The sequence below is a fragment of the Rousettus aegyptiacus genome, unplaced genomic scaffold, assembly GCF_014176215.1.
Source record: "Rousettus aegyptiacus isolate mRouAeg1 unplaced genomic scaffold, mRouAeg1.p scaffold_m13_p_5, whole genome shotgun sequence".
NCBI classification, from domain to species: Eukaryota; Metazoa; Chordata; class Mammalia; order Chiroptera; family Pteropodidae; genus Rousettus; species Rousettus aegyptiacus.
Genome location: NW_023416308.1, coordinates 90,434,442 through 90,450,226, shown reverse-complemented (window position 1 = coordinate 90,450,226; position 15,785 = coordinate 90,434,442). Strand labels below are relative to the sequence as shown.

The 15,785-nt window shown below is 44.4% G+C and overlaps 1 protein-coding gene across 14 annotated transcripts in view; it reads right to left on the bottom strand.

Moving 5' to 3' along the window:
* The window catches only part of NAV2 (neuron navigator 2), a 678,828-nt gene that overhangs the window by 150,728 nt on the left and 512,315 nt on the right, over positions 1-15,785 (bottom strand). For 13 of the 14 annotated variants that reach the window (XM_016164919.2, XM_016164924.2, XM_016164914.2 and 10 more), the window contains 2 exons: positions 6,952-8,053; positions 2,723-2,835 (listed from right to left, as the gene is read on the bottom strand). In XM_016164919.2, coding sequence (XP_016020405.2) covers positions 2,723-2,835; positions 6,952-8,053 — 1,215 coding nt within the window. Of the gene's footprint in view, positions 1-2,722; positions 2,836-6,951; positions 8,054-9,134; positions 15,718-15,785 lie in introns of those variants that run through there. The other variant, XM_016164925.2, reaches the window with a different exon arrangement.

The following is a 15,785-nucleotide window of genomic DNA, read 5'->3' as shown; positions in this document are numbered from 1 at the left end:
GCCACCTGGACCTTGGATATGTCACTTATTCTCTCTAAAGGTTATCTGTGAAATGAAGATAAAACCCTTCCCTTGAAGGGTTAGAGGGAGGATCAAATGAGATGACACAGATATGCCTGGCACGAAATGGGGGCTCAAAATGAGGGCTCATGAGTTAAGAGTGTTCCGTTTCCCTCTGGGGGGTCCCGCTGGGAAATGCTTGCTCCACCCAGAGTTGTAACGCACACTAGATTTCAAGAGTGACATAGAAATGAAAACCAGTAATCCACGTGTCTTACTTAGGAGATCACATGTTGAACTGTCAGTTCTGCCTCCTTAGAAAATGAACTGAGTGTCAGATTTTCCCAACTCTCAGCCTGAATAAAATAGAAATACATCCCTGCTCTAGAGGCAATGGCAGATACTTTCAGCTTATACAGAGATCTTAAAAAGTGAGTAAGCTATTCCAGGTCTACCTATGGCTCTCTCACATTTGCCAAAGGCTGCCCTCCCTCAAGCCACTGGCCATGATAGAACAGCACACATTCTGACCCCACAGGGCTGAGTTTAGAGGATGTCAGGGTGTTACAAAAATAACAAGCATAGAACCTGGGGTTTTTACTTGGAAAAGCAGGTTTAAAGGGACAAGCTGCTACATGAAAAAGGTGGTTAATTGTCTGTGGGATGCTGGATTATATCTAATGATTAGAAATGCGAGAATAAAGAACTCTGTTACCTGTTAAAGCTGACAAAATACTGAAGAGCTGCCTTATGAAAGAATAACCTTCCTATCACAAGAAATATTCGAGACTGAAAGACAATTCATCTGTGAATGATATAAGAGATTCATAAGCTGGACCATAAATGAACAGGAGTGTGTGGTTCCTTCTAACTCCACAATCCAAGATGCAGTCCTTAACTACGATGCCATGTAAATGACAAAGCATCATGGGAAAATCCACTTACTTGTCTACGCAAGGGGAAGAACTACACAACTGATGAAACAGCCTCATAAATGTCCATTTCTAAATACATCAGCCATTCGTTGTCATTTCAAGGGATCAGTTGTGGGTAAGTTAAATTCAGCCCCATGCCACTATGCAGCATCTCCATAAAGTAATTCACTGTACAGCCACACATGTGGATTCTATTGCTTGAATGTAAAGGCAAGTAACCCTGATTAAGAAATTTTCATTAGCAACATATACTATTTGACTTAACACAGAAGAGTGCTTGATCAGGCATGACTGGCTACACAGTTCTGTTCCCCTAAGAAACTGAGAACATCTCAGGCTTTCTGAGCTCTTACTTGGTTTTGCAGTTCTGATGCAGAGGAGATGTGGGGAGAGAAAGAAAAATGAATGAAGATCACAGTCTGTGATCTGTCACTCTGAAATTTAAGTGTTATATGGCTGCTGCTTTTGCTTTTCAAATGTGAATTTGTGCCTGACACAAATCCATCCAACTCCGCAGGACACACGTCTGATACACGCTGGGCTCCAAAGGACTGGCGTGGCTCTTTTGATGTGGGCAATAAGAACATGGTCTGGAATGTGCGTGGAGAGCTGAGCAGTCATTTGACCTCCACACCATTCTCCTGGCCCTCTTCCTGTGCTATCTGTGTCCTCATATGTGCAAGGGAGCTACAAACCTTAGAGAGAAGGAAGCAAATCAATCCCAAATGTGGGGCCTGAACTGCTGTAAGATGGATCACTTACAAATGGGCTTGAAACCTCTCTGCCCCATCACTGTGCCCAGCCAGCAGGACCAAAAGGAAGTAGTCAAATCTCTCAGATCCTCTGATATTTATACTCAGAGCTAATGGTGAGAGGGGTAAGCTTCGATCACATGGGCTGCAGACCCATTCCAGAGCTGTAATATGGCTCCTAAAACTATGTGGTCATGGACATTTCGTCTAATAAATAGATGTGAAACATGGATTCAATTTATAATCTATCTCTGGAAGTGGTAAGAGAGGAGAAGAATAACACAGCCACTGTTAAATATGTAGTTTACCACTCGCTTCCCTGATTAGAAGCTGCTGAAACACAAGGCGCAGAGTTAGAGTTGGGAAATGGGGAGGAGAGACGGAGAAGGTGGAAGCTCAGCACTCACTGAGATGCTAGCTTTTCTCCTTTCAATGAAGAATGGGACAGTAGAATGAATAGGTAAGTATTTGTGGAATCAGCTACATGATACTTGTGGATTTCATGATTTTATATAATGCCATTTTAACCATCATTATCTAGGTTATACTTGAATAAAATCGATAATTTTGGTTTTGGCAAAAGTACCTTGTTGTAATCTTCCAATTAATGGAGGATGCTAAGAACAATGTTCAATTGCCGCTTCCATACAGGAGAAAAAAAAAGTCAGCATTTTAGAGTTCTAACTCTTGTTGGAAAGCAACGTTATCTGAAGAGTAAACAGGTGACTCAAAGTTAAGTGTCAGAGCAGCCCACAGCCCCTGCAGGAACGAAATGGAACATATCTTAGAACAGGATTTGCCAACAGGTAAGAGACTTACTTCTAATTCTGGGAAGGAGGGAGTAGATTGTGTGACAGTGAGAACAGGGAAGAAAGAGAAGGCAAATAATAAGAAAGAAAACAAGTTTTTTAGCTCATCAATCGACACAACAGTAAATACACTTCAAACCATGCTGGGTTCATGCTCATCCAGCAGGTGGTTACACAGGAGGCCGAATCACCAACAGACACAGAATTTCTGGGGCTCCATACTCACCGGTGAGTTCTTCCAGAGCAGGCTGTCCACTCTTGGAGTAATGGCTGGACTCCATGCTCACACCCGCTGAGCTGGACTCGGCAGTAACATTGCCTTCGGTGTCTGTCTGGGACCTTCACACACAAACCAAAGCAGACACACTTGTCACAAGCAGTAATTCCCACATCTGGACCACTGTGGTCTGACCACAGCACCTCCTTTAACAAGAAGCTTTAGAACAGAGCAGACCAGCAGACTGATGCTAAATAATTCATTAGCTCATGTGGAGCAATGTCCTAGAAATAGAGAGAGCCACCGAACTGTAAAAGATGAAATATTCATCACCCAAACAGAGGGTCGCAATCTCTCACGGGGAAACGCTTCCTTGAATCCCCATCGGGGCACTAAGTCTGGCCGGAAAAATGCTGGAGAGTACTGGGTGGTTCGGATCATTTAACCTATGCCAAAGAGCAACTTCTAAGGAACCAGCAACACCAGCAAGTCAAGCATAAAGATGACTCCATTGCCACCCCCTAAAACCCCCCCAAATCCTCCTGGCGTGGCTCTCTCTGAAAAGGCGACTGTAAAAGCAGTCAGGACTGTATGCCAAGCAGGTGTGTTTGCCCTCCAGGTCTCTGATTCAGAGCTCAGATCTTCTGACATGAAAGGTCTCATTGATCGTTATTTCAACACTTGACTGAAATGTGTACTTCCCCAAACCTTCTCCATGCCCTTATTTGTCAAGCAAACCGAGGCAACTGCTTCATACAATGTGTTCATGCCACAACCACCTCAGTTCATTTAGGCATGGCGTGCAAATGTATAACAGTAGTCAGATGCATAACCCTAGTTACATTATTAATTCATTAGTATCTTGAGCTAACTCAACGAGATTACACACTCTCCATGAAGAAAGCATGTGCCAAGAATGAGAACTGTCTTCAATGTGGAGGATGTGCTAATAAACCTCAAGTCATCCAGCTGTTCTTCCTCCCTTTGGCCTCCTACTGAAGCCATCGGATCCTAATTCCAGTCACCTCTACCTTTAAAGGATTTTCACAGTCTCAATGCTCCTCTCCATGCCCTGGCTAGAGTCCAAGCTCTTGTCATCTCTGCCTCGGCCCTGTAAGTGCTCTGTAAGCGGGTATGCTGCCTCCGGCCCGGAGGCTGCAAATGGCAGTCAGGTGCAGGAATCAGCCTACAGATTTATTCTTATTGGCATGCGTAGTATTTTAAAGCTTTCAAATCAATTTCAAGATTTAAAAATTGGGAGATTTCACAAGAAAGAGCTGGGTTTCTGCCTTCTCCAGTAAAAATAAGGAAGTCTGGAAAGACTGAGCTTCACCTGCCAGTGCCACGTGGTAGCTGCTCCCTCTAGAAGTGTGGCATTCCCTTTGTCACAGTCCCACTCATCCTGAGACTCCCATTCATATCACCTTTTGGGGCCCGATCAGGCATCTGAATCCATGACCTCTGTCCTGCACTGTTCCTAGGTCTGGTCCACTCCCCACACCAATGATCTATGTGATACTGATGTGAGCATATCATACCACCCTCTGATTAAAGGCTTCCAACTGTTTCCCACAGCATACTGAATAGGTCAGAATGCATTGTGGTAGAAGATCCTCTACATCATGGGATTCTTCCTTCCATCATTTCCAGCCCCACCTCCTGCCACTCTGGTCTGTATACACAGCCCCACCCTATGCTCCACCCACATGTGGCTTCTCTCCATTCCCAGATCACACCGCGCCCTTAACAGTTTTGTCTTTGTAGTCACAATAACCTCTGCCAAAAGGCCCTTTTCTCCTCTCTCTTCCTTCATTTACTCCTAATCTGCCTTGAAGATGAAGTTCCCATGTCATCTTGAACTGGAAGTCTTCTCTGACTCTGCCAGCTGATCACTTCACCTCTCGTGTTTCTACCAGCACCCTCATTCTCCTGATGTGTTTATTACAATGTAATGTAATTAATAAATCTTTCCTCAACTCGACTGAGAGTTCTCTGAAGGCAAAGACTGGCTGTTTTCTTTTTATACACATAAGAACAAGATCTGCTCAAGTTTACATGCTGAGCGGGCACTCAAAGCAGGATAAATGTATTGAATGGATAAATGAGAAAATATTCAGTCTAGAAAGATGTGGGGCACCGGAAGGAACATTAGACTTGAAGTCTGACCATTTAGCTGGCTTGAGGCCTGGAGCCCATATCTTGAGAGCCATGCACATTTGAGTAAGCCACTTAACCTCTGAACCTCAGGGCCCTCATCTGTACAGTGGGAGTAACAATAGCGACCTCTCCTGGCTGCTATGAAAATCGCATGTGGTATGAGAAAAATGGTGATAGAGGTGTCCACTGTTACTTCTCAATTGCTAAACACGTTTCATTCTGAGTATTTTTTGAAAGAATTTATCTTCCTTTTACCCCTTGGTAAAATCGCTAACATGGAGAAGATCAGGGCAGATCACTGCAGGTTACATACAGTGAGCTATAAACTTGAGAGAGTGTTTTAGAGAACAGTCTGATCTAGTCCAGTCTCCTCACTTTATGGCTGAAGACATCAGACTCACAGAGAGGCAGTGATCTACAGAGCCAAGACAGTACGGTAGTTAAGAACTTGGTCTCTCTAGTTGGACAGCCTTGGGATTAAAACCAAGCTCTTTTGGCTATTAGCTCTGTGACTCAGAGCAAATTATTTAATTACCCTAAGCCTCAGCTTTGCTTAGCTACAGAATAGGGATTTTTAAAAAGGTAAGTAGCTCATGGAAATGTGGGAATGATTAAACGAGCTGAGGCATGAAAGCTCGTAGCCAGGTCTCTGCACACAACTGGTACACGCTCAAGAGCAGTTCCCGCAGCCCGGTCCCAAGACCACTCAGGGATGTGCGAACTGATAAGGGACAGAGTCCAGGCGTCCCGACTCCTATTCCAAGGCTCTTCTTTCTGGCCTCTTCCCTGGCTCACCTAAAAAGCAAAGGCATCTCAGAGGGGCCAGAAGGACATCAGCGTAAGCTTAACATTAAAACGGGGCTTGACAGATGGATACACATGGTATTTTTTCCTTCTTCCTGTTTGTCATACACTGGCTCTTTATCATTAAGAGTTTTATCTTTTATAAAAGCTTCGAGATTTTAAACAAGGTTAAGTATTTTACAATCTTTTAAATGATAACAGCCAAAGGGGAAGGGGGATGGAGGGTGATCAAAAACTATCATATATTTTAATTTTGAAAATGCACATAAGAATCTGTGAATGCATGATTATGCATTCCTTCAAGACTATTAATGTGACTGGAAGGATAAACATTTCATGGGGAGCAATCCAGTTGCCTCTCTGGTTCAGAGAACAACCGTATTAAAAGCCCTGTGTGCAGACCAGTGCTGAGTCATTACCTAAGCCCTGGCACTCTTCTCGGGACTGTTAGCTGGGCTGATGATGTGATTTAAGAAAAAGATGACTGGCTCCCAGTTAAAAAGTTCAGGCGTGACCCTCAGTGACGGGGAGGGCGAGCAGAGGAAAACAGAGGAGGGACAAGACGGGGCCTGACATTTCTCACTGGCTGGCTCTGGCTGGCTTGACACTCAAATTGCTCAAGCCAGTCTTGCCATCAGCTATTGGCAGGAATGGGAATAAAGTCTCCCAGAACACAACTCAGGCAGAGAGAGACGGTTATGGGAGGGACCTGTGCATGTGAACAGTTATGTATGAGCACTTGCATTTTATGTACAAATGTGTACCTGTGCTCACACTTACATGTGACTGCTAATGTCTATACCTACGAGCGTGTGTGTGTGCCTACAGTTGTACATTTGTGCATGTCCTTAGGGTAGAAGCTGTAACATGAGTGCCTAGAATAAGACATTCGATCATTCAATCCTCAGTTCTCCTTAGCTATGTAGAGATACTAGTCATCATTCAACTGTCCAGTGTGGCCAAAGACACTACATATCCAAAGCATAGGCACAGGCTGACCACTGTGAGCAAGGCTGGTGGACTCCCCCTCACTCTGGCTCAGCGCAAATTCTATGTCCTCTCTTTAGCTTGCTCTGACCCTCCACTGAACCCTGAAGCATTCGTTACTCCCTCAAGCACACTGTGTATGCCTCTACTAGGAGCTTATCACGGGTACCTTAGCTGTTGGCGTAAATACTCCCACAAGGCAGTCCTGATTCCTGCCTTTGATTATCCAGGAGCCACCAGAAAGCCTTCTTTGCCCAGTGGCCCAGGAAGGGCAGGCGGGCTGCTCCTACCTGTACAGGAAAGGTGCAACCGTGGCAGTGTTGGGGTGGTTGTATTGCTGCTGGGGCTGAGGTAGCTGAACGCTGACGGTATTGCTTCCTGTGGTCTGGGTGGTCCCAACGGACCCACTGACAGTCTGGCTGCTGATGCTGTGGTTCAGGGTGGTCCCTCCTGGGCCCTTTCCCTCTGAGGACGCCAGGCTAGAGGAGGAACTGGAGTGTCTGCCATCGAGCTGGGGCTTCTGCTGGGGTAGCCCCGAGCTTGGCTTCCCACCCCGGCTCCGCTCCCCATCCTTGGAAGGGGCGGGGGCACTTGGGGGTTTCCCTGGCATGCTCTTCATTCCTGGTTTTGGTATTCCACTGAGGGAAGGGGCTGAGGCCTCCTTCTTGGCACTGCTGAGCTTGCCCCCTTTCGGGATGAAGCTGGCAATCTTGGAGGACTTTTTTGGCATCTCGGTCACCGCTGCCCCACTGGGGTCTTCTTTTGGCCCCTCTTTGAGGTCTGGCCTCTCTGTCACAGAGGTTCTCTTGGCGAGGTCCTTGCTTTTCTCTTTTTCCTTCTCCCGCTGTTGCTTCTCCTTTTCCTTTTCATTGCCTTTCGGGGAACTCTTCTTGGTGGTCAGCGCCCGGCTGAAAGTTCTCTGGGCGATGCCCCTGAGTGCGATCTTGGGGCTGCTGGACGTGGGGCCCGCTGTGGAGAGCGTGCGGCCCGTGGCCTCCACCTCCTCACTCTCTTCAACGCTGGACAGAATCTCCAGCCGCTCACAGCTCGTGTCCCCCGACCCTGGGCCCTCGCCTGCCTTGGAACCCCCTTTGCTGTTGAATAGTTTTAGTTTCTCCAGCATGGACTTCTGATTGTTGGGCGCCGACTTCGAGGCATCGGAGCTGGGCCTGGGGGCCTCGGGCGCGGGCTGCTTGACCGAGAGCATGGACGACGTGGCGCTGTGCTTCACGCTGACGGACTTGCTCCGCCAGGGCTTGGCGGCGGCACCAGGCTGGGGGATGGCTGAGGAGACTCCGCAATTAGCAGGGGTGGAGCTGCTGCCACTCTCCAAAGAAACAGGTGTAATCTCGCTCATTCCGGGGTGGGAGGAGGCTGGGCTTGCCAATGGCTCTGCAGAGATAGGTAACAGAAGGAAACTTGAATTATACCTGTGGACCTGCACTGCAGATGAGAGAAAGTCGGCTACGGTTACATAGCCAACCGCTCCAAACTCAAATGGCATACAGCTCTGTTACCCGCTTCGCGCATTATCTATGGTTAAATTTTAAATCCTGCCTTGACGTCCTCCTGCTTTCCATCACGCACCGTTCACACCCCCTCGTCGCATTTTGGTATATGCTGTGCAAATGCATCGATGTGCACAAAGCACATTTAAGCACTTAAATTTATGGAAAAACAAACAGACTAAAACCTGCACCACCACCGTGGTGGTGTAGGAAAGATGCAGCAAATATCTACTGCTTTGAATTATTCGGCCCACAACCCCATTTCCCAGTTATGTGGAACAACTGAGAAGTAGCCAACTTTAAGAAAACAATGTCACAGACACTAAAACAGAACAGACGAAAAAAGAAAACAAACAAACAAGAGAAATCAAGTATAACCTTTACAGAAGAACAATTACCTACGGAAGTTCCTAAGTCCTACCAAAGTATATCGGTTTTTCCTATGTTGGCATGTTTAAGGAGTCACAAACATGATTGAGATGAGACTTAAAATTAAGAAAGCCTTTTTAGCTTAAGAGTATACAACTGCACGTGGCTCCACCGGAGGCAAGAAAACATGCAGGTTATCTCAAAGTCAAGGCTTTCCCCTTGGCACTCAGGGAGTGTCTCTCCGGCCAGACTCTTTTCTCAGAAAACCCTTGAAACATTTCCAAACTAGAACTGGAATTATTCTGGGAAGTGCGGGTTCCAAACTGGAGTTCTGCTGGCCACTGAGGCTGCCTGAATCACAGACAAGAAAACTCTATGGCCCTCCTTCGGGCAGCATCCAGAACGATGCAGCTCTATCGCCTTTGCAAGGGCAGCTGTCAGAGCGAAAGTGGCAGGAAAGGCATGTCACGGCTGAGCCCGGCGCCCACCCACGCCCCACGCCCCACGCCCGCTTCGTGTTAGGGACAGAGGGGATGCAGCACTTCGGCTGCCAAAGAGCACGTCCCCGTCTACAAAGTCACAGTGGTATGACTTACCTAGCAGCAGTCACTTTCTCCCGAAATGACTCCCTGTAAAAAATTCTCCAACTGGAGAGGCTGTCCGTCCAATTGTCACAAGTGTTTTCGGTTAAACTGCTCATGTTTCTAATTAACTTTTGTCATCCGCAACTGCTCCAGTGCCCAGAAGCCTGGCGGGATTAACGGCTGCTGCTTCTGCTCTCTCTCTCTCTCTCTCTTTTTTTTAATACCTATGTTCCGCTGCCTTCTAGCAACAGAATAAACTGTATACAGAGCGGCTTTTTATGATTTAAAAGTCAACGGCCGCCAAAGCCGAGTGAAGGCAGCCCCTATGTGGGCCCTGAGCGCCGAGCCGGGAGGGGTGGGGGAGCCCCCGGCAGAGGAACTGCTTCCCTTCACTCTCAGCTGCTCAGGGAAGCCACAGCTCCAGGGTGATCCAAAGCAGACCTCCCAATGTTTTAAAACACATACATCTTCCTGACTTACTGGGGATTTGGGTTTGGATGCGGGGGGAGGTACTGCACAATCCTCCCTAACAAAACTCACAGGGCGTTGTTGGATCTTTTCCTGGGGAGAGCCGGAGACTAGCTCGGAAACAGGCTCATGGAACCCACCCACACTGCTGGCTTTTCAGAGGGTCTCCACAGGCCTGACGCTGCTTCCGGGGGGCCTCCTGGGAGTCAGGAGGTGCAGTGCTGGGCATGTTGTGAGGAGATTACTGCCCCCATTTTATGAATGAAGAAACTGAGTCTCAGGGAGGGCTAATGACAAACCCTAAGTCATGTAGCTAGAAAAGGATGTATGTGGAATTTGAACTCAGGTCTCCTGACAGTGCTTCCTTGGGACTGCGTCATAGTTACCTCCTTTGATGAAGAATACATTTAAACAACAGCCACTTAAACACCTGGAGTGCTTTTTAGGCATTGCCTTTTCTATTGTGTAGGTATGTTCGTGACATGAGATGAGGCTGGTTCCAGCCTCGCCACTGGAATGGAGGCCACCTACACCACTGGCCACCCCTCTGGAGGAAATCCTAGTGACACTCCAATACCAATCTTCAGGACAACTGTCTTTCTGTTTACTTGGGCCCAGATCTGGGGCAGATGTATTCATTCAATATTTCATTCATACCAATATCCAATACTCATTCATTCAGTGAGCACCTAGCATGTGCCAGACATCGTTCCACGCACTGGGGATACCTCAGTGGCAAAGATCCCTGCCCTCATGGACCTTACATTCTAGCAGGGAGGAACAGACAATAATTAATGTCATTAATAAATAAATGCTATTATTTGTTAGAAAATAAGTGCTAACTAAGGAAAAGGGGACTTTGGCAACAATGTCCTTGCAGGAATTACAACATTAAATTCAGAGGCACCCACCTCTTTCCTAATGAAGTTTGAGGCATATTTCTCACTGACCATCAGTAACAAGAACCAATGGGACTTCTCTGCTCCCACACATTCCTTAGAATTCTTATAAAGCTTGTTTGAAATGGTTTTGATAAGAAATGCCCCAACCTAGCATTTCTGTGTATTTTTTAACATTTACACAGTTAGAAATTAACCAACACCTAGCTAGCTAACAACTGACTCAAAGTTAAACACCTGACACCTGGCTTGTCTAAGTGAAACGTGTGGGACTCACTGAAGATGTGTGTCTCCTTCAGGAAAGGTGCCAGGTGCAGAGAAAGGGCTCGTACAAGGTAGGCGGGGTGGACACTCACACAGTCACTTCTCAGGCCATGCTAAAACCGCTCCCAGAGACTCCTGCTTGTCCTCCAAACCCCAGCTCAAATGCCTTTCCTCTGTCAAACTTTCTAAGACCCCCAAGCTGAATGAACTGCCTGGTTTGCACCGCATGTATTTTCCCCCACGCTGTGTTTTCCTAGGATACTGTCCATACCTCTCCCCATAAAAGGATCTTGGAGGGCCACCTACTTACACCAGGCACTGAGAATACAGAGTTGCACAAAATACAGCCCCTGCCTACTGTCCAAGGGGAAACAGACCTCAAAACAGAGCACAGAAGCAATGTACAGGGCTGCAGAGGGCCGTACAAGGTACCCTGAGACCCAAGAATTGGGACCCACTCATTTTCCCTAGAGAGTTCAGGAAACCTTCATGGAGGAGATAACTCTTAAGTTGTCAAACTATGTTCTGCTATGTGCTGGTTTGTTATTCCACTGGTCTGTGAGTTCCTCCAGGGCAGAGACACTCCCATCCCCAACCCCTGTTTGATTCATCTTTGTGTCCCAAAGCCTGCAGAGAATAGGAAATAATAAGTACTGTATACCCTTAAACAATGCAGGGGGTAGGGGTACTGACCTCCTGTACAGCTGAAAATCTCTGTATAACATTAACGCCTCTAAAACTTTACTATTCATAGCCTACTGTTGACCGGAAGCCTTACTGATAACCTATGCCATCGATTAACACACATTTTATATGTTGTATGTACTATACATTCTATTTTTATATAGAGAAAAATGTTATTAAAATCATAAGGAAAATACATTTACAGTATTTATTGAAAGAAAATCCATGTATAAGTGGATCCACACAGTTCAAACTGTGTTGTTCAAGGGTCGATTGTAAATGGTTTGTGAATTGCTGGTTGGTAGTTTTGACATTTACAAGTCTCATTTAAGGCAGCAGAAACACAAGATTTGTGAATAGTCATTAATTAGGGTTTTATTAAAACTTGAGCCTACACTCAGGAGAAAAAAACCAGGATCAGGACTCGGTGTTCCAGGATTTCCACTTGGCATTTAGCTTGGGCTCCCCTGGTTATGACATCATGGGGACATTTCAAAGCCACTCGTTACAGCTATAAAAGGTCACACTTGGAGATGATTCTCAACCTAATTTCTAGAACATAAGACCCCTGAGTAGGACTACAGGGCGCCAGGGCAAAGTACTGATCAGATCATCAGTACTTTGCACTTATGTCATGGCCAGAAATCCCCTTAATAGTGACGGGGGCTCCAGGTCATTAGTGGTCTTGTCCAGGGTAACTTGACACGGTTCTGTCATTCCTAATGTCATCACACCAGTGACCTCAGATCTTGGCTAAAATGGCTATTTGGGGCCCGCTCCTCTTTCTTTGGAAAGCAGTCATTTCCAACAGCAGAGGGTTCTGTGATTCTTAGCATGAGACTTTCCCTACCAAGCCTCACACTGTTACCATGGATGGTATGACCCTAGTCATGCCATTTTGCTCCTCTGAGCCTCAGTCACCCCACTTCTGAAAAAAAAGGATGAGCTATTTCATTAGTACTTTAAGCTCTTTCTGTTCAAATCTCAGTGACTCTCCAAGGGGCCGCGCGAGTCTGGGCCATAGTCAGTCTTGTCCCACGGGGCCCAGGAATGCAGCCCTCACTCACTAAGTTCTTTCATTACGCTGCGCTGTAACAGGCAGGTGTTTCTTTATCTTCAAACGGTCCCACTCCACAGTTCTCCGAGGATGTTTTCTAATAAATGGAGAAAACTGGCTGGGTCAAGGTATACTCAACCTTGAATGAGTCTTTAGTGAATCCTGAAATGCTAATATTCTCTGAAAACAAGTGTGGGGAAGGAGGGTGGGGTAAGTTCTTTATAATGAAGAGCACTTCTCTTCCTAATGACTAAAAGCTCTTGTTTCTTTTCTCATGTATAGGAACCTTTGTTATAGCAAAGGAATCTAAGAGAGCAAAACTAGGAAAGCACAAAAGAAGGTTCTGAACATTGGAATTCCCTCAACAATGGCACGAGGGCCACTGAAGGAGGTGAGACTGTTTTAGATGGCACATGGGTGATCATTTTTATATTTCGAAAGTTATATATTTTATTGCATATTTGAAAAAGATAAATAGCCCATATATAAATTAGCAGTTTCATGAATAGTAAATGTAGATTTGAGTTGATTTAAGAAAAATATGAAACTAGTAAAAACACAAGTGGTTCATAGATTTGGCAAAAATCATGCATGCAGAAGGTATGTGAAAGATTTAAGTTGGGGAAACACTGTTCCATTAAATCTAGAAATACTTAGGTTTATTAAATCTTTTTTTTTTTTTGGAAAATATAATCAACTGAATAAAAATCAAATTAGAAGGCCCAAATAAGGACTAAGTTCAAAACTAATCCGAAATGTCTACTTTTTTAGAGCTTTATTTATATGTATTTGTTTAAATACAACATTCTGCCGAGAATGGCCAGACATGGCAACATGACTGGGCCTTGTTTAGCCAAAGATAATTTTAAAAATAACGGCTTTGACAAGTTTTTGACTACTAAACATAGTGAAAAGGACATATAACGTCACGCCAAATGAACATCCAAATATCTATATGTAAAGCTGAAAAATATTAGGATATACTCTTATTATGTACGATGATCTGATATATTATCCTACCCTAGCCCATTTTTCAAAATGCTGAGCTCCTGAACAGATTTTATGGCCCACTAGTGGGTGACGCCCAGCAGACTGAACATTTCAGTTCTAAAAGACCAGCTTACAAGGTTCACCCACCACCAACTGACAAACCGCAGCAAGAAGGAAAAATCTCATTTGAAACACTGCAGACAGGATGCCTTTGAAGAAGAGAAAAGGCTCTTTTTATTTTATTTTTTTTTTAAGAATTTAGAGAGAGCATTAATCCTCCTTTGGGGAGGGGAAAAGTTTGGTTTTTCTGGCAACCAGCCTTAACCTTCCCTGACAAGTAACCAAAATACTTTCTAAATGAAAATACTGTCTAAGGCACATAAATAAGCACGTCTTCCCCTCTCCCTGCTCGAGGGCCAGCACTGGTCCCAGGTTCCTCTGTCCCCTGGGTCTTAGGGAGATATTGGTGGTCTGCTTCCCAATGCCAACAGGCACTGAAGGAGCATGTTCTACACCTGTTTATTCCATCTCCTGCCACCCTACTATGATTTTAAATCTGCCCTAGGAAGGTTTCCCACCTAAATTCTCTGTAGTCTTCAGGGAAAAGCCTGATAATTGGGCCTGGGAAAATGATTACAATTTCCTATAATTTGTCAAGATGTCAATCTTGAGTATTCAAATTTGTTAGGGTAATTGAAACCAGTTTTTTTTTTTTTTTTTTCTTTAAGTGCATGGACTCCATCTGCACAGGCTCAAGATTGTTTTCAGAACTGCTCAGGTCAATTTCTTTACAACCCCATCAGCCATCGGACCACAGAGGGGCACATGAACTTCACTCATTCTACTCAGTGGTTCTTCAGGATTCCTGAAGCCCTGACAAAGGGCTTTCTCGGCCCTGTTGTGACCAATGCCTAATATTAAGGGCAAGAGCTTAAATTTAGTCTCTCTCTCCAATTCCTTCTTGGTGAAGATCCTTGGAGATAGAGAGAGAGAAAAGGAAAAGCATGAGAACCACCAAGAAAAGTGAGAGGGCATGGAGTAAGACGAGGCTGGGCTTTGGACCTATATGCTCTAAGGGTCTTATGTTTATAACCCCACAGGCTCCTAGAACATCCAAGTTAGAATAAGGATGTTGATTTATATAGACAAAACTTTTTAATTAACTCTGTTAATTCAATTACTATCAAAATCCCAATTATGTTTTTTGTTGAAACAGAAAAATCCATCCTAAAGTTTATGTGAAATCTCAAGGGACTCCAAAGAACCAAAACAATCTTGAGAAGGAACAGAATTGGAGGTTTTACTATAAACTTACTACAAAACTACAGTAATCAAATCAGTGTGGTACTGGCAGACAGACAGACACATAGACCAAGGGACCAGACTAGAGATCCCAGAAATGAACCTTTGCATATATGGTCAAGTGATTTTTAAGACTATTAAATGGGGTAGGGAGAGTATTTTCAACAAGTGGTGCTGGGAAAACTGGATATCTACATGCAAAAAAAGTGAAGTTGGATTCTTATATCACATGAAAAAATTAACTTAAATGACTCAAAGACCTAAATGTAAAAGCTAAAGCTATAAAAAAACTCTCAGAAGAAAACAAGGCAAAAGCTTTGTGACACTGGATTTGGCAATGATTTCTTGGATATGACACTAAAAAAGCATAGGCCCAAAAAGAAGACATATATAAGTTGGACTTCGTCAAAATTAAAAAAAACTGTTTTATATTAAAGGACAATATCAACAGAGTGAAATGGCAACCTATAGAATGGGATAAAATACTTGCAAATCACATATATAATAAGGAATTGATATCTCAAATATAAAAAGAACCCCAATAACTCAACAGTAACAACACAGTAAAACTTGATTAAAAAATGGGCAAATGACTTGAAGAGACATTTCTCCCAAGAAGATATATAAATGGCCAAAATACACACAAAAGATGCTCACATTATTAACCATTAGGGAATGCAAGTCAAAACCACAATGAGATACCACTTCACTCACATTAGTATGGCTATTATTTTAAAACAACAACAACAACAACTAGAAAATAACAAGTGTTTTTTGAGTTTGTGGCGAAATTAGAACTCTATGCACTGCTATAGGAATAAGTTCTTCAGAAAATTCAACATAGAATATGATCAAGCAATTCTACTTTTGGGTATGTACCCCAAAAAAGTGAAAGCAGAGACTTAAACCCCATGTTCATAACAGCATTATTCACAACAGGTAAAAGGTGGAAGAACCCAAGTGTCCATCAATGGATAAACGATGAATGTTATTTGGATA